The 21,771-nt window shown below is 48.5% G+C and overlaps 1 protein-coding gene across 1 annotated transcript; it reads left to right on the plus strand.

Annotated features, from left to right (window-relative positions):
• Window positions 1-7,451: 7,451 nt before the first annotated feature.
• PIPOX (pipecolic acid and sarcosine oxidase) lies at window positions 7,452-21,435 on the plus strand. The gene is made up of 8 exons (XM_054458767.2): window positions 7,452-7,652; window positions 9,162-9,310; window positions 17,198-17,411; window positions 17,690-17,872; window positions 18,803-18,949; window positions 19,321-19,479; window positions 20,071-20,146; window positions 20,436-21,435. Exons 1-8 carry the CDS (start codon window positions 7,539-7,541, stop codon window positions 20,564-20,566), a joined length of 1,173 nt encoding a protein of 390 aa, XP_054314742.1. The 5' UTR covers window positions 7,452-7,538; the 3' UTR covers window positions 20,567-21,435.
• The last annotated feature ends 336 nt before the right edge of the window (window positions 21,436-21,771 follow it).

A 21,771-nucleotide genomic window follows, 5' to 3' on the forward strand; every position in this document is an offset into this window, starting at 1 on the left:
GCTTTCCTTTCCTCCTTTTTCTCAGGCTTCCCTTGGATTCTCTGCCTCCATGACCCTATGGCTGGCGGGATAGTGTGGGGAAGACCTGAGTTTGCATATCTGTCTATGTTCCCTAATAAACAGTGAAATCAGCAGGTCTGGCTGCAGAGCTAGGAGGGGAAGACCACATCTACCCAGAAAGGAGACTACCAGAGAGCCCAATGCTGGAGTTAATCTTCCTGCATGCTGCTGAATTTTTGTTGCCCTGTCACCCGTCAAACCAACTCAGCTCATGCAAAAGCTGTTTACTTTTCCTGCTCCCAATTTCCACTCTTTCCCCAGCTCCCCACTTTAGGGTATAGTGATATCCAGGCTGTGAGGCACAAGAAAGACATGGAAAAGCATCTCTGCAGAGAAGGGAGGGAAAGCTGCCAACAGGGGACACATACCTCGTCTCCATCCCAGACACACCCTCACCTCCACAGAGAAACAGGACCACTTCTGAGCACTCTGATTTCTCATTTTTCCCACTGCCTGCTGAGCTTTAATGGAGCCTTCTCCAAAAGCCTAGGGGTAGAAATATACCCACTCGGATGTACATGTGTATGAAGACACCACTTAATGAATACCTGGGGATGTTTTGGGGCACCACAGTCAGATGAGTGTGCAAATACGGACATGTCTTTATGTAGGATTGGCAGAGAAAGACCTGGAAATAAGGCTAAGAAGATTCCAGTGTTTACCTGCTGGGAAGTTTCGCCTGGAGACAGATGAAAGCCACTCCACCCTCCTTTTCAGTGCATTTCCTTTTGTCCCAGTGAGGTCTGAGGGTGCTCATTCGTGAGTTTATCCTGCCTGCCCCTCACTTCCAGGCTAAATCATGACTGTATTTTCTCGAGGTTATGGTCTTAATTCCCAAGACTTTTCTTATTTTCTGCCCTCCCCTGGAGTCTGCCTAGCAACTGTACTCTTGTATCTTGAGGGAGAAGCATTGACTCTAATATATGTCATTTAACAAATACAAAGGAAGCAGAAACCAGGGTCTCTGGGTGTTCAACACCCTCCACCTCCTGGTCTGAAGGCGGGTGCTGTCCTGGGCACTCACAGAGGGCACTGTCAGCCTTTGATAAACCTTGCCGGGCCAGCCCAGAACAGGCATCTTGCCCTCCCTGAACACCCAATAGCAGACAGCTAGAGAGCTTTGTGACTCGAGGGCACCTATGAGAGCCAGAGAAACTCACCACCTATCAGTAAACAGGAGGGGGTGCCTTCTTATTCCCAAATGTCTCCTACACACCATGGAATACTATGCAGCCATCAGGGAGAAGGTGCCCACTCAGTATGACTGATGTGGATTGCCAAGATAAAGAAAATGAAAACACCAGGGTGTTCTAGTACCCTACTTTTGAGATGAATAAAAGAGAATATACTGTATATGTTTGTCTACCCATGAACATCTCTGGAAGGACACACAAAAAAATAGCAACAGCATTGCTTGCATCTGATGAGGAGAACTAAGCAGCTGAGGATAGAGTGGAAACAGACGTCCTTTCCACAGTGGTCTCTTTCGTACACTATGTTGTTCTATATGTATGTATTACCTACAAAAAAATGACAATGACAAGAAGCCTTTTTCTCCTTAAAGAGCTTGGGGGAAGGCAGGCATGCAAACAATTACAATGCAATATGCTCAGCGTTATTGAGATGCAGAGGGTGGGAAGGGACTGTTTAAGGGGGCTTGGGGGTGTCGGGGAATTTGGAAAAATCACGCCGAATGCTGAAACCTCTCTAGGCTCAGCGTTGCCCGGGCATAAAGGACACAGTGAGAAGGGACCTGAGACGAAGCTGCAAGAGCAGGTAGAGGCCGGAGTGTGAACTGCTTTGTGTGCCAAACTAAAGAATTTAGATTTTATCCTAATAGGAAATAGAGAGCTATTAAATAATTTTCAGCAGGGAGTGACCTGTTCAGATTTGCTGTTTAGAGAGATGACTCTGGCAGGGATGCGGAGGATAGATTAAGAGGGGCAAGGATGGGGCGGGGAGAAATGTTTTGAGGTTAATGCAATAATTAGGTAAGAGATGGTGGGTAGATGACCCCGGGGGCAAAGGGAGGGAGGATGGCAGAGAAGAGATTAAACCTGAGACTTGAACTGGGCCGGCAATGTGTATGGAGACCACGCACAAAGCCTGCTCTGCCGCTCTCTGTTTTCTCATGCTGGCATCCTCTGCACATTTGGATGCCCCAGATGCCCCAGCAGCTGGCAGGATGGGTCCAGGGAGCCCTTCCTGGTCTGCCTGCCTGCCTCCTTGCCCCAGGCTCCTTGGCAAAGCAGAGCAGGGAAAAGAGAACAGAAGCGTTTCCCTCGCCATCCAACTCCTAGGTCTCTCATTTATTCCTTGCTCTCTCCGGATTTGGGTCCTCTCATTATTTCTGATCTGTACAGCTTGCCGCTTCCCTGGCTCAGCTCTCCCACCCCCGTCTGCAAAGTGTCAATCAAGCCATCAGATGAGCAGCTCAGCCTCATATCCTTAGCGTCTCTGCCCCGGGACACGAGAAGCGATTGCTGACACACACAAGCAGCAAGGTGTAAGGCTGCTGGCTCTCCCTTTAATAGTCTTCCGATCCAGAATGGGTGTTAAAATGGAATTTGAGTGGATAGCTTCTCTCTGCCTGCCCCTGTCAGGACAGCCACAAGGACGGGCAACCTTGAGAGAAGGGGAAGCCTTCAGAAGTCGATTCGCTTTTCATTTCAAGGTTGGGCCATGGCCAGTGTCTGCTTTCGGAGGAGCTGTTTGAAATTCTTAACGAGAAGCAGAATGCTTGAGTCCAGGAATCCAGGGCGGCCTTGTGAAGTAGGGATGGGGAAATGGAATTGTCATTTTATCTCTGAAGGGATATTGTATTAAACAAAGTGGGGGTGGGGGTACGGGATACAGAGACGCTTTGTAGCTTCCCTGGAGGACTGAACAATAAGAAATATCGAGGGCAGCAGGAAGAACTGAGATTAGAACAAAGAGTGAACTTCCCCAGACCCTGGAACCAGGGGCCGGGGAGATTTGAAGCATCTGCTTCCCCGGGGGCTTGCTCCTTCTTTTACAAATTGTGAATGGATGTGTGGTTTTTATAGAATACGGCAACTAATGAGCATGAAGCTCAATTACCCCACCAAGTTCTCTTTCGATTTTTGATCGCATGTACACAGAACACTTGGTTGCAGTGTGTGTGTGTCTGTTTGCGTTCTGCTTGCCTTTCTCAGGATTATCTCATACACACATTTCTGCATAGCAGAGTCCAGCTTGTTATTTGGAATAGCTACGTAGTATTCCATTGTGCCAGCGAGCCAGAGCTTGTTCAGCCATTCCTTGTGGTTGAGTTATTTCCCATTTTTTTATATTGTAAAAGCACAGATATAAATATCTTCATACCTTTGTCTCCCCTTGGGATATGGTTCCCCAGGTTGAATTTCTAGGTCAGAAGGTTTGAGCTGTTTTACCTGGATTGCTGTGTGTTGCCTCAGCCACCTCCAGGAGATCCTGACAACCCAAATTGCCACCCTCCTCTATCTCTGTCCCCACAGCACTGACAACATAAGATGTTGTCATTTTTATTTATTTTTGCTAATTTAATAGGCACATAATAGTACCTTGCAGTTATTTAATTCCCATTTCTTTCATTGCTAGTGAGACTGGGCACACTTCCATGTGAGGATTTATTGTCTGCTTTTCCTTGTACGTAAACTGTTCATCTCCTCTGACATCTTATCAAGAGAAATCTGGGGGCTGATCTTATATATTTATATCAAGCCTCTACATACTCAGATAGTACATTTTTCTCGGTTATGTCAGCCATTTTTTACTCTGGGGAGCTGTCCAGTTGTGATGTGGATGCTGGCCTGTTCCGGGGGGGTGGGAGTGGCATATGGAGTTGTGAGGATTTCTGGACTCTTGAAATATACATACATATATATATATATGTGTATATATATATATATATATATATACTTTTTTTTTTTAGAAGAAAAAAAAGCGAGGCACAGTGGGTTTTGCTTGTAACCTAGCACTTTTTTTTTTTTTTTTTAGGCAGTCTTGCTCTGTCGCCCAGGCTGGAGTACAGTGGCACAATCTCGGTTCACTGCAACCTCCGCCTCCCAGGTTCAAGCGATTGTCTTGCCTCAGCCACCTGAGTAGCTGGGATTACAGGCCTACACTACCACACCCGGCCAATTTTTGTATTTTTAAGTAGAGACAGGGTTTTGCCATGTTGGCCAGGCTGGTCTTGAACTCCTGGCCTCAAAAGATCCTCCCACCTCGACCTCTCAAAGTGATAACAGGCGTGAGCCATCGCACCCAGCCAATCCCAGCACTTTGAGAGGCCTAGGTGGGCAGATTGCTTGAGCCCAGGAGTTTGAGACCAGCCTGGGCAGCATGGCAAAACTCCGTCTCTACAAAAAATAAGCTGGACGTGGTAGTGCACTCCTGTGGTCCCAGCTACTCAGGGGGCTGAGGTGGGAGGATCAGCAGAGCCCGGGAATTTGAGACTGCAGTGAGCTATGATCACACCACTGCACTCCAGCCTGCGTGACAGAGTGAAATCCTGTAACAGGGGAAAAAAAAAAGATAAAAGAAAGAAAAATCCAGTCCGACGGCACTTCCTCTCTGGGCTCCTGTTTTCCTAAGAACAAAAAGGGCTGGGCTGAGAGGACAGCCAGTTGCCAAGATCAGTCTGGGGGATTACTTGTGGAATGAGAAGCATTGCTGGCGGCCTTGGCAGGCCACTGTATGGAGGCAGGGCAGCTCCCCGTAGTCATGTGGGTTTGCTGGACCATTATTTTCTCCCACTCATTGTGGGAGAAATAGCAAAATATTGAAATCAGAATCATCATTACAAGTTCTGACTCATCCTCAGTAAAGCACAGTGGTTAAAGGAACGGGTTCTGGAGCAGACAGACCTAGGTTCACAGCTCAGTGTCTTTCTTTTCTTTCTTTCTTTCTTTTTTTTTTTTTTTTTTTTCTTCCATAGAGCTGGAATCTTGCTCCATTGCCCAGGCTGGAGTGCAATGGTATGATTATAGCTCACTGCAGTCTCAAGCTCCTGGGCTCAAGTGATCCTCTTGCCTCAGCCTCCCAAGTAAGTAAGACTACAGGCATGGACCACCATCCCTGGCTAATTTTTAACATTTTTTGTAGAGATGCGGTCTTGCTGTATTGCCCAGACTGGTCTCAAACTTCTGGCCTCAAGTGATTCTCCCGCCTCGGCCTCTCAAAGTGTTGGGATTACAGACGTGAGCCACTGTGCCCAGCCTCAGTGTCTTTGTATACCAGGGGTGTTGCTTTGGGTAAGATAGAACCTCTCTAAGCCTTCACGTCTTCAGCCGTTAAGTAGTGTTTTGGTTATGGCTGTATCAAAAACCTCCCCAAAATGTTGTGGCTGAAAACAACCACCATTTTATTCTGTTTAATGGTTTTGTGGATCAGGAATGAAGCTTGACTGGGTGATTCTTCTGCACTATGCGGCATCAATTGGGTCACTTGGTACCATTTGGCTGGTGCTAGGCTGGGCTGGAGGAACCAGGATGACTTCACTTTTCTTTGAGACAAGGTCTTGCTATGTTGCACAGGTTTGTCTGGAACTCCTGGCCTCAAGCAATCCTTCCTGACTCAGCCTCCCAAGCCAAGATAGCTTCATTCTTATATAGGGTTCTCCACCTGGTCCCAGGTCCTCTCCACGTGGACTCCTATAGGGTGCCTGCACTTCTAACATGCTGGCTCAGGGCTCAGAGAGTAAGGGCTCCTTGGCCGGGTGCAGTGGCTCATGCCTGTAACCCCAGCACTTCGGGAGGCCGAGGCGGTCGGATCATGAGGTCAGGAGTTCGAGACCAGCCCGGCCAATATGGTGAAACCCCGTCTCTACTAAATATATGAAAATTAGCTGGGTGTGGTGGCACGCATCTGTGGGCCCAGCTGCTCGGGAAGCTGAGGCAGAAGAATCGCTTGAACCCACGAGTCAGAGGTTGCAGTGAGCCAAGATCGTGCCACTGCTCTCCTGCCTGGATGACAAAATGAGACTCCCTCTCAAAAAAAAAAGTAAGGGCTCCAACATAAGAAGAGGAAGCTGCCAGTCTCTTTAGGGCTGTGCCAGAAAGTGTCATGGTATCGCTTTTGCCATATTTTATGGGTCAAGCAGTCACAGAGCCTGTGATAGAAGGAGTGATAAAGAATTTGGGGCCATCCTTAATCTGCCAAAAGTAGGCATAAAAATACTCCTAAGCCAGGTGCAGTGTCTCACACCTGTAATCCAAGCTTTTGGGAGGACAAGGTGGGAGGATTGTATGAGTCCAGGAGTTCGAGACCAGCCTGAGCAACATAGTGAGCCCTCGTCTCTACAAAAAATAAACAAAATTAGCTGAGCATGGTGGCATGCGTTTGTAGTTTCAGCTACTCGGGCGGCTGAGGTAGGAGGACCCCTTGAGCCCAGGAAGTGGAGGCCACAGTGAGCCGAGATCATGCCACTGCACTCCAGCCTGCATGATAGTGAGAGCCCAGGGATCCTGTCAAAAACCAAAAAACCAAAAACAAAAACCCGCAGAAACTCCTAGGGCTATGAGGAGTAAATGAGATAACTCATGCAGAGGCAAATTTACCATGAAGCAAATGAAACTTCAACCATGGGGTCCTTAATTGAACAGTTTCTTCCACATCCGGGCATCTAATTTTGTATTCATAATTCTCCTTTTTCCTTTTTCTCAAAGAGGACCCTCGAACTGTATGAGAATCAAGCCATACCCGAATGCCAGTATCAGTACTTACTAAGCATACTGCCTGGGACAGAGAGATGCTCAACACGGGGCCCCTCCAGGCACTGGGCTGGCCTGGTCCCCTCTCTGTGGCTGAGGAGAGGGCTTCTCCTCTCACTCTGTTCTTTCTGTCTTTTCAGGATCATTTCTTCTTCTCCTTTCTTCAAAATGAAAGTAAAACATGCTGGGAATAAATTCGTAATCACAAAACTGCCCCCCCAATTGGCCCCTGCCTCTACCCCCTGACCTCACCACCCACCAGGGAGGTGGGTCTTATTCTGGGCATCGTGCCAAGTTCTTAGCTGGGCCCTCTAGAATGTCTAAAGCAAATCAGGCTGAAGAGGGGAAAACCAGCAGGGGGAGGCAGCATTCCCAGTGCCCAGTATGGTCTAGGAGGCATTGAAATTCCAGGGCCGAAGTCCTGAGACAAAGATCATAATGAGACAGGAAGGTGGCAAAGGAAGGAGCCCATTTGCATGACAATAATTGAGCCAAGAATAGAAAGCCACAGGGATGCAAGGGTGAGGCTGGCAGCTGAGCTGGGCTAAACCTCACAAATCAGACTACCCAGCTCTGCTCCGCAGGGGAAGGGAGGCTGAGCCCTGGGCCAGACTTGGCAGGGAGGGAAGGGGAGGACACGACCCCAGGGCATTGTGGGAACACTGGCCAGGCTGGACTTTGCCTTCTTCCTCGTCCTTCAGCCGGGAGCCCGTCTTTGCTTGCCTTTGCCTTTGAGGCTCTGTAGCTGTGGGGCTGAGTGGCATCATGGCGGCTCAGAAAGATCTCTGGGACGCCATTGTGATTGGGGCAGGGATCCAGGGCTGCTTCACTGCATACCACCTGGCCAAACACAGGAAGAGGATCCTCCTGCTGGAGCAGGTACTGTGTCCCTTCTGCACCCCCAGCTGTAAGGACTGTCCTACCCTCCTCCCCTGCAGAGGAGTTTTCAGAGCCAGCAGGCTACAGGGCAAGGCCAAAGGGCCTGAATCATCAAAAATTCTGTGTAATTTGTATCTTAGCTGCCTAGTGTGTTTCATGACAATTCAAAGAAGTTTCACAGCCCTCATACCCACATTGGGTTTCTAGGCACATTTCCTCTTTCTACTGCTTCCCAGTTCCTGCCGTTGACCAAGCATCCCAGGCCCTGTTCTCTTCCTTCTCACTACTCTTTCCCTTCTGTGCCCAGATGGTTGATCCCCACCCCAGAAAAATAATTGGTTCTGCTCTGGGTCACCTAAAGTAAAGATAATTTTGCCTAGAGGCAAAGGTTGATTTATCAGCCCAAGAGGTAGGATTCTGTCTTGCATATTCCTGGCCTCTCACTCCAGAACCCAGCAGAAGCTTCTGTTTTTGTTTTTTTTTGCCACCTCCAGATAATAGCAGCCTCCTTGTTTGACACATGATAAGTGAGACTGAGGTCTTGTTTTTCCTGCTACGCAGTGCAGTCTGCAGTGACCACTACTTATGTGGGTGGGCCCTGTGTGTCTGCAGGGTCCTTCGAGGACAGGGCCACCCAGCTATCATCAAAGCTTTCCACTGCAGTGGGCTCTCCCTTTCCATCCTGCCTGCAGCTACCCAGGCTGGCTATGGTTTGCTCTTCTTGGTAATGAGCCGGAGTAGTTAGAAACCTTCTTCATTTCTCTATCAGTTTTCTCAAAGCACAAGGATTCCTGGTTCATCCTCTCAGGAAACTCATTGTTGCTGAATCTTATCCTGAGTGAGCTGTAGCCACAGAGAAATAAAGTCAGCATCAGTTTCCTTGTTTATAAAATGAAGGGGCTAGACTAGTTGAACTGGAAGGTTTTTTCTAATTTTGCTTCTTTATGAATCTAAGTGAGGTGAGAATGCAGCAGGATGGTTGAAGACTAGCTAACAAAGGAACTTCTGGATGTGAACAATGTTAGCAAAAAGGAAGCCCAAGTTAGTGCTATTGAAGAACTTCTATCTTGATTGCCAAGTCAGTAAATTGGTCATAAAGAGAGAATTTGGAAAGATTGTATGGATTTTTTTTTTTTTTTTTTGGGACAGGATCTCACTCTATTGCACAGGCTGGAGTGCAGTGGTACTATCATAGTTCACTACAGCCTCAAACTCCTGGGCTCAAGCAGTCCTCCTACCTCAGCCTTCCAAGTAGCTGGGACTACAAGTGCCACCACACCTGATAGTTTTTAAATTTTTGAGGAGACTGGGTCTTGCTATATTGCCTAAGCTGGTCTTGAATTCCTGGGCTCAAATTATCTTCCTGTGCTTAATCTTTCCCCAGATTGTGTGGAAATATTTGAAGGATAAATGGCTCCTGGTTGACAGTACATGCTGAGATGGCTCCTAACGGGGGATGCAGTGTGAGGGGTAATGGCTTCCATCATCTCTCTTGTTTTCCACTTCCAGTTCTTTCTACCACACTCCCGAGGAAGCTCCCATGGACAAAGCCGGATAATCCGAAAGGCATACCTGGAAGACTTTTACACCCGGATGATGCATGAGTGCTATCAGATATGGGCCCAGCTGGAGCATGAGGCTGGAACCCAACTGTACAGGTGGGCTGCGGGAGGAATTCCTTGAATCATGGGGCTCTGCACCTACAGGTGCTTTTACTGTGTGAAGTGGCAGTGCCATGGAACATTTGGAATGCAATGGGAGGGACACAAGGTCTCAAGAAGTACCAGATGCATGGAAGAGTTCTGCTGTCATGGTGGTCACCCCACAGGTCCAGCTGACTCTGGCCAGGCTTTGCCTTGCAGGACTGGGTTCAGACCACGTGTCCAAGGCTAGCAGAAGCGGTACTGGAAAGACTGCTGGCAAGGCACCATGTGGCAGATGCCCAGAGTGGGCAGGAATCTGCTGGAGTGTGTATTTTCAACTCTGTGGAGGCCTCTGCAACTCTTTTAGGGCAGGGGTTGAGATAGAGGAGGTGGCTGCTTTCAGGATTCTTTTTTTTTTTTTTTTTTTGACAGAGTCTCGCTTTTTTGTCAGGCTGGAGTGTAGTGGCGCCATCTTGGCTCACTGCAACCTCCAGCTCCCGGGTTCAAGTGATTCTTCTGCTTCAGCCTCCCGGGCAGCTGGGACTACAGGTGAGCATCACCACACCCAGCTAATTTTTGTATTTTTAGTAGAGACAGGATTTCACCATGTTGGCCAGGATGGTCTCGATCTCTTGACCTCATGATCTGCCTGCCTCAGCCTCCCAAAGTGCTGGGATTACAGGCGTGAGCCACCGCGCCCGGCCCAGGATTCTTTATAGTCAAACCAATATCCTAACTTTTCCTAAGGGGTTCTCACCCCCTGTAGCAGCCCTATAAACCCATTTTGTTCTCTCTGAGTACCTTTTCCTGTAGGAACAAAATGGGGACGTTCCCCAGGCTGGATTGCTTGCCAGGGAGTGAGCCTCCACGTCTTTCTCTGACCTTTCAAACACTCACGGGAAGGAAAGCCAATAATCTGTGATGCAATGGGAACTTTAACCATCCCGCCTCCCTCCCACCTCCTCCGTGACTCTTAACTGAACTTCCTACAAACCCTGGCTCTACCCGATAGGGTGGTGGTTATTTTAATGGCCAGGAACCAAGAGGTTAGTGTTCTGTTGCAAAAATACCATTAACTTAAGAACAAAGTGAAATCCATTATGCAAATCAGCCAGGGCAGCTAATTACAGATTTATTCAGAGGCAGCTAATGCACCCAGCACCCAAATAAAGGAGCATGTCTTGCTGGTGTGTGGCCTGGCAGAGGGACCCTTCTCTGTCAGTTGTCTGTGAATACTGCTGAGCATCTTTTGCTAAAAGAATCGCCCTGGGCCTTGGAGGGCACACTTCTTCCCAGCACACAATGAGGCAACTAGGAGATGTTAGAGTGTCTGGAATCTTTCCGAGGGAGACAATTCTGGAGTGAGACAGGCTTAGGTTTGACTTCGTGCTCTATTCCACACCAGCTGTGTGATTTTGGAAAAGTTTCTTGACTTCTCTGTGCCTCACTTTTTATCATAGGGCTCTGAGAGGATTAAATGAGGCTTTTGTGAAATACTTGGCCCGATGTCTAGCACCTTTCAATAAGGGGCAGTCCCTTCCATCCATTCTGGGTCAGCTGCATCCTGTTCCATTGAGCGACGGCAGGAGGAAAGGCAGGAGGAGACAGATGGGTGCAACAACCACAGATACCAAGGGGAGTGGCAGCAGGAAAGAGGGAGAGGGATCCTTGGGTAGGAGACTCTCAGAAGCGCACAATCCTCCTCTTTGCCAGGAGGACAGGAATTTGGACGGGCTTTGGAACTGGACCTGGCTCTAAATCTCAGCTCTGACGCACTCAGCTGTGTGGTTTGGAACGAGCTGTTGAACCTCTGGTGAGACTCAGCTTTTTTCATCTGTGAAGTAAGGATACTAATACCTGTGTCATGGTGCTGGGGTGAGGATAAGTAGGTAATGGGCTTAGAATAGCACCTGGAAAACCATCTTCCTCCTCCTCCTCACCATATATGTAGTGTTTACAATAAGAAACTAGGCTGGGCACGGTGGCTCACGCCTGTAATCCCAGCACTTTGGGAGGTTGAGGCAGGTGGATCACCTGAAGTCGGGAGTTAAAAACCAGACTGGCCAACATGGTGAAACCCCGCCTCTACCAAAAATACAAAAAGTAGCCAGGCATGGTGGTGGACACCTGTAATCACAGCTATTAGGAAGGCTGATGAGGCAGAAGAATCGCTTGAACCTGGGAGGCAGAGGTTGCAGTGAGCCAAGATCATGCCACTGCACTGCACTCCAGCCTGGGTGACAGAGTGAGACTCTGTCTCAAAGAAAAAAAGAAAAGAAAAGAAAAGAAAAAACTAAGAGTTGCCCAAGTACCTGACACCTGTAACTCATTCCATTCTCCTCACAATCTTATGAGAGGGTTGCTGCCGGGTAGTCAGGGTCTTATCCCATTAACGCAAATCACAGAATTACTATACTCTTAAGTCTAGAATAGAGGTTGGTCAGCTTTATCTGTAAATGGCCACCTAGTAAGTATCTTAGCCTTTGCAGGCAATGTGGTCTCTGTTACCATTATTCAACTCTGCCATTGTAGCGTGAAAGCAAGATGTAAATAAATGAGCCTGGATGTATTCTAATAAAACTTTATTTATAGACACTGAAATTTGAACTTCATATAATTTTAATGTGTCACTCAACATTATTCTTCTTTGGATTAAAAAAATCAACAATTAAAAAATTTAAAAACCATCTTGGCTCATGGACCAGACAAAAACAGGCAGAAGGCCAGATTTGGTCCCTGAGTGGTAGCTTGCTGGCCCTGGGTGTGGAAGATACCTCAAACTGGTTAGCTTGTCCATTTCTGTCTCCACATAAGTTCATGCCTAAATCATCCCAGGTCAAAAGACTGCTACTATGCATTTAAAGACAGGGAAATATCACAGCCCTTCTTAAAAGACCATTCCGATGTCTCATAGCCCCAGTTACGAAAAATGAAAAGTAATGTGAATATGCTTTAAAAACCTCTAGAGTGCTAAGTATTCTTACTACTGTTGTTATTATTCTATTATTATAAGTCCTTTCTTATGGCTAGCCTAATGTACTCAGGCACACCAATTTATTTGGTTCTTTTACTTAGCAGGGACACAGAGCAGATACTTCCCATTCTCAGAATGGTATCTGAATACAGCTCTACTACCTTTGGGCTAAAAGCCATTCTAATTCCTTTAGCTTTTACTGATTCTTATTTTCTAAATGATTCATCATCTGTGTGGTTCTTACTTCCCCCTAGGTTTTTCTAGAAGAACCAGCACAACACCATAATACTACTGATAGATATGAGCAGACTTAATGCTATTTGATGATGATTAAAAAAAAAAACCTTTAGGAGTTGGCAGTTCAGATGGTTGTCCAGTGCTTTTCATTCTGTTCAGCTGCTTCCTGTGACAGCGGCACATGAAACATGGGTGGGTTTGGGACATTTGCATATATTCTGGGAACAGACAATGACACATGTGTCAGATCACAAGGTCTGAATCTTTTGTGATGTGTACAGCCAGGATGCTGATTCCAACAGCAAAACCCAGCTCCCTGGCCCATCTCTTTCCTGCCCCGCCTTCTCCCTTTGAGTCCTACTACCTAGCTCCTGACCCGGGCTGCCCCTGCTTAGCTGACAATATCAGACAAGATCACAGCCGTAGGCAGTACAGCTGCTGGCAGAACCTGGTGGCCCCCTCTGCAGCTGCTGTTTCTTGTGTCTGCGAAGTGTCTGGCTTGTCAGCCACATCCCCTCCCTGGAGCAGTCTTTGTTAACCAATTCCACCTCGGCCCACTGAGCGGAAGATGAAACGCCGAGAGCTCCTCCAAAACCAACAAAGGCAGCAGCCATTACCAAGTCCCCATTCGAATCCCTTCCCCAAGGTGACTCAGAGCTGGCTTGCTGGGCATTTTTAACCCACAGAGGGGAGAGCTGAAGCTTGGGATGGGAGATGGCAGGTGCAGGGAGAGCTGTCTCCTCACCCAATTCCTCCCCACTCCATCCTGCACCCTGTCCTGCTACAGTAACTGGTGGAAATCCCTGATCACCAACTCCCTACATCATATCTGAGGCATTAGTCGGGCCACAGCGGAGTCAACAAGGCCCTCGGGAGGAATCTTCAATTACCTCTTCCTAGTGCTGGATCAAGCTAGGGTCGGGAGGAAGGAATAGTTCATACCAAATGCTCTTGACTCAGCTGATGGGCATTCTGGGAGCTGGGAGCTGCACTCTTTTCTAGGGTTCCCTGGCAACCCCCGTGCTGGCTTTCAGTCCTTCTTTGTAGCTAGTCCTGACCATTCATTTCCCGGTCATTTTTTATCTTGCTGATGCCCTTGTCTCTTCTCACCCTTCTTCTTCCCAAACTTACAGCCCAGGTCTAAGCAGAAAAAAGAAGACAGGGAGGCCACGAACACAGGGGTGAGAAATTGATGCAGAATGAGCAGTCTATTTGTTGGGATCTAGAAAAAGCCATTAAGAAAATAAGCACTTAAATGATTTTCAATCTGCCCATGGAAGCCATCTATCTTCATACTGGGAGGAAAAGGCCCATTCTCCAATCCCGGTTTTGATTGACTGGTTTCCAATTCTCTAAGCATTTCCCATAGGAGCCTCTCACCTGTCTCCCATAATCACAGGCCTTTGCATTTCCAGGCAGTGTTTTACATTTATTTCTGATTTGCTCATAATGGTCAAAAATCTCTCTCCAATCCAAGGCATTTCTCCAGCAGCGCACGGTTTCCCTCAGGCCAAATAGCTCAGCTGTGATCCATGGAAAATGAGAATTTCCCAAACACATCTTCGGACTGGGGAGGGTCCGGCATCACACATTCAGAAGGAAAATTTCCCACTGTTAGATCAATATCTGGGCTAAGAAAGAAATGCCACAGGGGCAGAGAGCTGGAGCAAAATGATTACAATCGGCACAATTACATTCACCGGCAGAATCAGCTCGCTGATTACTCCCAGGGATGGGGAGCTCCAGCTTCATCCACCACAGGATGGCTTGGGAATTAGAACATCACTCAGCATTTCATAATTCGATAGATTTGCCCGTTGTCTTGGCATGAGTTCATTTTTCCCATATAGTACATCCCTGTAAGAGGAGTCATTTCAAGGAAAGAAGGAAGGAAGGAGGAAAGAAAGGAGGAAGAAACAATGGAAAAAGGGAAAGGAAATCTCAGAGTATATGAGAGGCCAAAGCTGGTATATTGCAGGCACAGGTTAGAATACGCTGCTCTGGAATTTCCAGGTCAGGGATTCACATTACATCTGCTTAGGTGTGGTTTAAGCCAGGTCTCTCCCAGAATCCCTCCCAGCCAGGACCCCATCGGGTAAAAAGGGCTCAAGGAAATACACCTGAGTGACTTATACTTATTTGTTGAGTAAGAAGTTTACTAGGGCCGGGCACAGTGGCTTATTTTATAATCCCAGCACTTTGGGAGATCAAGACAGGAGGATCGCTTGAGGCCGCGAGTTTGAGACAGGCCTGGGCAACATACTGTGTGACTCTTGTGTCTACAAAACACAAAAAATTTGCCAAGTGTGGTGGCTCACGCCTGTAGTCCCAAATATTTGGGAGGCCAAGGCAGGAGGATTGCTAGAGGCCAGGAGTTTGAGATAGGCCTCTGCAACACAGCGAGACCCCTATTTCTATACACAAAAAAATTAGCCAAGTGTGATGGCATGTGCCTGTAGCCCTAGATACTTGGAGGGCTGAGGCAGGAGGAGCTTGCTCGCGGCTGCAGTGAGCTGTGAACGTGCCACTGCACTCCAGCCTGGGTGATAGAGTGAGACCCCATCTCCATTAAAAAAAAAAAAAAAGAAAGAAAAAGAAGTTTGGCCAGGTGCGGTGGTCCCTGCCTGTAATCTCAGCACTTTGTGAGGCAGAGGCGGGCAGATCATGAGGTCAGGAGTTCGAAACCAGCCTGGCCAACAAGGTGAAACCCTGTCTCTACTAAAAAAAAAAATACAAAAATGAGCCGGGTGTGGTGGTGAGCGCCTGTAATCTCAGCTACTCCAGAGGCTGAGGCAGGAGAATTGTTTACACCCGGGGGCGGAGGTTGCAGTGACCTGAGATCGTGCCACTGCACTGCAGCCTGGATGACAGAGCAAGACTCTGTCTTGGGGGAAAAAAAAAAAAAGTTTACTAGGCAAGTTTTCATTACCTCTGAACCAATCTGAAGTCCTTTTGGGGGCCACAGAAAAAAGACAGTCAGCTGAGAGCAGGGATTTCCACTGCATCTTTCCTCTGTTGAGCTTCGAAGAGGCGGAGCTCTCGTTGCTATCTCGTTGGTGGTGAATGCTGGGTAGGCGGGGGCCATGGCAGATGGATTGGGCACGCTGCGCGGCTCTGTGTACTGACACCCGCCCCAGGGCCCACGGTGTCCCTACCCCCTCCCAATCTTCTCTTTAATCCCCCCAACCAGATAATGTGGGATTTGGAAGCATGTAATATCCATGAGACTCCATTATAGGCTATTACGAGCTTTATACCCACTACCTGGGGGATGTACCAGGCCGCTGCTGGGCAGTGCAGCAGCTGCAATGGAGAAGGACCACAGGAACGGTCCCAAAGGCCAGAGTGACTCTTCCATTGTTTCTATCCGTTTCCCCCCAAAAGGGAGCTCTGGTCTCTTGTGACAGAGAGGCAGGAAGCATGAAAGAGAAACAGCTTTCACTCCCTTAGGGAGTAAAAGCATAGAGGGAGGTACAGGGAGAAACAAAATCACAGTCACTGAGTGTATTGCTGGAGCCCCAGGAGACCATCTACCAGTGTTTCTGCATGAGAACACCATTGAAATTTGGGGTGGAATCTTCTCGAGCATTGCAGGTGTAGCATCCCTGGCCCCTGCCCACTAAATGTGAGAGGCAGCCCCAGGCACTGTGCCAACTACAAAAATGGATCATGCCATTTTCAATTGTCCCTGGGTGGGTCGGTGAGTGGGGGGTAACGCCCTGGTGTGGAACCATCAGTTGTTCAACAGGCACGTTACAGAAGAGGAATCTGGGCCCAGAGAGGTGAGTGACCTGATCAAGGTCATGGGCAAGGTGAAGCAAGGACTAGAGACAGAGCCAGATCTCTCAGTTTAGGACCCTTTCCGCAAAACAGGCAGCCTCTAAGGAACTGAGAGACAGAGACAGACGCACAGGAAGGGACGAACGCATATGACAAGAAAGAAAAAGAGAGAAGCGGGCAGGGCAGGGGAGAATACAGAACAGAGAGATCAAAATAGTGAATGGGGTCAGGGGACAGGAGGAAGGGAAGAAATCTCATCAAACTGACTGAACTTCTACCACTTCCAAGCCATGGAACATGAAAGAGGAATTAGGATCTCTGCCCTCAAGGGCAGGGTGGGTCCTGAGAAGGGGCATAGAGGACAAGAAAACCAATAGTGACAGCCCAAGGGCAGACTTGGGAATGGGCTGGAAATCAGCATGAGAATACTGTGATTCTACTGACTGAATCTAGATGGCTTCACCTTTTCTCTGAACATGAGGCCATGACTCCTCTCAGTGCCTACACCTGGACCCGAGATCCCTCCTGAAGGAGAGCAAATGGCCCAGGGCTTTGCTTTGTTTTGCTTTAAGACAGGGGCTTGCTCTCTCATCCAGGCTGGAGTGCAATGGTGCAATCATGGCTCACTGCAACCCTGAGCTCCCTGGCTAAAGTGATCCTCTCACCTCAGCCTCCCAAATAGCTGGGATCACAGGCGTGTGACACCACGCTTGGCTACTTTTTAAAAAATTTTTACTTTTTGCAGAGACAGGGTCTCATGATATTGCCCAGGCTGCTAGTGAACTAATTAGTGGCTTCAAGTGATACTCCTGCCTCAGCCTCCTAAAGTGCTGGGATTACAGGCGTGAGTCACCACATCAGGCCCAAGATTTTGAAACACACCTTCACCTAGGTGACTTATTTTTTAACAGGCAGACTGGATTACTGCTGCTGGGAATGAAAGAGAATCAAGAATTAAAGACAATCCAGGCCAGTCTGTCGAGGCAGAGGGTAGAACACCAGTGTCTTTCATCGGAGGAACTGAAGCAACGTTTCCCAAATATTCGGTTGCCCAGGGGAGAAGTGGGGCTGTTGGACAATTCCGGAGGAGTTCTCTATGCATACAAGGCCCTCAGAGCCCTGCAGGTAATGTCGTACAGCACTGGGGCAATGCAGGTGCTCCCTGCTCTGGGCGTCCTGGGTCCCAACCAGCCAGCCCAAGAACCCCTCTGGATGAGGCCTTTGCCCTGCTGGCTTTAGTCTTGACTTTTCCAGCAGGGCAGTGAAATATATGCGGCTGGCCTTGTCAACACAGGACAGGTCTAGATTCTGCACTCTTTTCTGCCCCAGGCGAAAGGCTTTCTGTTCACCAGGGTGAACCACATACAGAACTAATTCACCTTTCCCTGCTCCTGCCCTTTCAGGATGCAGTTCGACAGCTAGGAGGCATAGTGCGTGATGGAGAGAAGGTGGTGGAGATAAACCCAGGGCTACTGGTCACGGTGAAAACCACCTCCAGGAGCTACCAAGCTAAGAGCTTGGTCATCACAGCAGGTCCTTGGACCAACCAGCTCCTCCGTCCCCTGGGCATTGAGCTGCCTCTCCAGGTAAGAGGAGCTGGAAGCCTGAGAGTTGGTGCTCAAGAGAAGCCTTGGAACCAGATGGAGTCAAATTTGAGTCCTGGACCTGCCTCTTGCTAGTGAACAACCTTGGGCAAATTCATTCACCTCACTGAGCCTCAGTTTTATCACCTGTAATATGGGGGATGATAGCTACCTCATAGGGCTGTTGGAGAATTAAATTATTAGGCTGTTGCAAAAGTAATTGCAGTTTTACCATTCAAAGTCATGGCAAAAACCACAATTACTTTTGCACTAACCTAATATATGCTGTATATAAAGCCTTTAAGAGGCCGGATGTGGTGGCTGACACCTGTAATCCCAACACTCTGGAAGACCAAAGCAGGAGAATTTCTTGAGCCCAGGAGTTCAAGACAAAAGTTCTACAAAAACTAAGAAAAATTAGCCAGGTGTAGTGGTGTGTGCTTGTAGTCCCAGCTACTTGGGAGGCTGAGGCAGGAGGATGGCCTGAGCGTAGGAGGTTGAGGCTGCAGTGAGTCGTGATTCTACCACTGCATTCCAGTCTGGGTGACAGAGCAAGACCCTGTCTCAACAAAATAAAATAAAATAAAATAAAATAAAAATAAAGCCCTTAGGACATAACCTGGCTTATAGTAAGCACTCAATAAACCTGAGGTCTTATTCATTCCCGAAAAGAGACAGAAATACGGCTAGGGGCTGGCTGTAGTTATGGGAGAAAACTAAGAATGGGAGAAGAGACAGAGGCTCAGAGATATTTGTGCATCGTAACACATGTAACAGGTAAACAACATGAGAAGTGGGAGAGACAAACATGGATGAGTTCAATTGGGTGTCCAGGCTTGTGTTAGAGGGCTGCAGGGGCCCAGAGAAACTGCTCTCATTGCTGTAGAGTTCCACGGCTTTTCTTCATTTCCCACTTCCTCTCCCTGCCTCAAGACCCTGCGGATCAACGTGTGTTACTGGCGAGAGATGGTTCCTGGGAGCTATGGTGTGTCCCAGGCCTTTCCATGCTTCCTGTGGCTGGGCTTGTGTCCCCACCACATCTACGGACTGCCCACAGGAGAGTACCCAGGGCTGATGAAGGTGAGCGGAAAGACCGAGATAAGGCAGGTAGATGCCAGTGCAGACTGGGGGAAGCTGCTCTAACTTTCCCCTTCGTAGATGCCCTTGGGTCTCGAGGGCAGCATCAGGAGCCTGCTTCACTCATGGCGATTTGCAAGGAAAGACCCTCAGCTGCCCTGAGGCCCAACAAAAGAAGCCCTTCCTTTGCAAACATAGGGTGGTTGCAGGGACCAATAGCTAAGCAGCCTCAGGTGACAGCCCGCAGCACCTGCCAGGAGTGGGGAAGGCTGGAATGATGGATGAGGCTGTCCTGTGTACACACCTGCCCTTAGGCTGTGGGTGTGTGTGGAAGGCCAGCCCTCACCACTCATGCCACTCTGACTGGGAGCCAGGTCAGCTATCACCACGGCAACCACGCAGACCCTGAGGAGCCGGACTGCCCCACAGCATACACAGACATCGGAGACGTCCAGATCCTGAGCAGCTTTGTCAGAGATCACTTACCTGATCTGAAGCCCGAGCCTGCCGTCATTGAGAGCTGCATGTACACGGTAAGGGGTCTGGGCAGCCTTGCTTGGCCCCCTCACCACCCTACAGAAGGGAAGAAGGAGACAGACCTTGCACTGGCCAGGCCCGATTGTTTGACCCCTGACATAGTGTGTGACTTTAAACAAACAGGCTCATTTCTGTGGGTAGGTTCACCTCTACCAGGGAGGGGCCTGTTCGAAATTATTCCTATTCTTCTTCATTAGGAAACTAGGCTATGCCTGGCAGTCGGTCCTTCACTCTGATTCCCAGAAGAGCTCTAAAAGATTTTTTGGCAAGCTCCTCCAGTTGAGCAGGCCTTAGGGACAAAGAGAAGAGACAGATGTCACCATGGCCTGAGGCATCTTGGCTAAAGTTAGTTTACAAAGATTAACTGAACACCTACTGTGTTCGTAGCTCTGTGCAAGAAGAAAGGCAGATGGACAAATGAAAAAGACTGGCATGCCCAGAGGGGCACGAGCATGCGGAAAGCATCCTTGTGCCTCATTCCATCCTTTCTGGAAAGAAATCCAGCCCAGCCCCTTCCAGTTAGAGCCTGCAGTTCTTTCTCCTCCCTCGAGCCTCAAAGAACACAAGGTGTGACTGTTTCTTTCTAGAATACCCCTGATGAGCAGTTCATTCTCGATCGCCACCCAAAGTATGACAACATTGTCATTGGTGCTGGATTCTCTGGTGAGTCTGAGCTGGGGGGAATGGGGTGCCTTAAAGCTGACCTACCTCAGTGCCAGGTGAAATGGTATTTTCCACACTCTTAGCTGCCCAGATAGGTGCTGAAGCCTGGACATTGTAGGTATAAGGAGGCTGGGCAGTCAGAAAAGGGGTATTCATGGTGGGAGGCCACTTCTGGCTTTGGGATGTGACCAGGAGGACAATCAGCCCTGTCTGGGTAAGTAGGGGATGTCCAGAGAGCTCAGCCTCTCTGTCTGTGAAGCTGCCTGAGAGTCTGCTCTTCCCTTCCTAGGGCACGGGTTCAAGCTGGCGCCTGTGGTGGGGAAGATCTTGTATGAATTAAGCATGAAATTAACACCATCTTATGACTTGGCACCTTTTCGAATCAGCCGTTTCCCAAGCCTGGGCAAAGCCCACCTTTGACCTCTGGCCAGAAGCCTCCCTTCTGTGCACAGGAGCCAATTTCACAGATGGAGAAGATGTCTCAGATGAAGGGAGTGTCCCTAAGATGTCATCCTTTTCTTCTGCCTCGCCTGAATCCCCCGTAAACACCAGACGATTGAGTCTACCTTCTTTTCTTGGCCACCTCTCCATTCACAACTACTTTCTTACTCCCAGAAGGTTGATCAGATATTCTACAATCATAGAGTAGCAAGGACCTTTGAGATGGATATATCAGTAAGAAGAGGGCACAAGAACTGGCTCTGGAGACCAAAGCAGTTGTTAAAAATTCTCTTTGCTGGGGGCCGGGTGTGGTGGCTTACACCTGTAATCCCAGCACTTTGGGGGGCCAAGACAGGCGGATCACCTGAGGCCAGGAGTTCAAGACCAGCCTGGCCAACATGGTGAAACCCTGTCTCTACTAAAAATACAAAATTACCCGGGTGTGGTGGCGCATGCCTGTAACCCCAGCTACTTGGGAGACTGAGGCAAGAGAATCACTTGAACCCAGGAGGCGGAGGTTGCAGTGAGCCGAGATTGCGCCATTGCACTCCAGCCTGGGCAACAAGAGTGAGACTCTGTCTCAAAAAAAAAAAAAAAAAAAAACCAAACAAAAAACCTCTTTGCTGGTATATTTGAAGAGCTTGGGATGGATTTGACTAAATCTGCCCCGAGGAGGGTGAACAAGATGATCTCAGAGATCACTACTGCTCTTGGAGTTCCTTTTCCTAAAGCTAAGGCCAGCCTCCATCACAAATGCCCATAAAATCTGGCTTGTCTTTGACGAACAATAAATATTTGTTGAATAAATAACTGCCCTGCATGAAGTCTGTAGCGGGCTTTCTTTTCTGTGTGACCTCGTTTCTTCCAGGCTCTAATTAGCACCACAGAATCCATTAACCCAGGAACCCCTGGAGTCTTTATCCCCTCAATGCGCTGCACCCCCTTTCTCTGGATTCTTTGTCTCCTCCTAACCCCTTCTCTGGTTGTGTGAAGATGCTCAGCTCCCCAGTCTCTCATTAAGGTGTATTGTCAGGTCCTTATGAAGATGGAGCTGTTATACCAGAAAGAAAGAGAGAGACACACTCGCTTAGAAACCCTGTTCAATGTTTGAATGTTAAATGTGCCATTTTATTAGCATTAGGATTGCTCCCACTTAATGAAACAGCATTAGCACCGAGTCGGCT

The sequence above is a fragment of the Pongo pygmaeus genome, chromosome 19 (genome assembly GCF_028885625.2).
Source record: "Pongo pygmaeus isolate AG05252 chromosome 19, NHGRI_mPonPyg2-v2.0_pri, whole genome shotgun sequence".
NCBI classification, from domain to species: domain Eukaryota; kingdom Metazoa; phylum Chordata; class Mammalia; order Primates; family Hominidae; genus Pongo; species Pongo pygmaeus.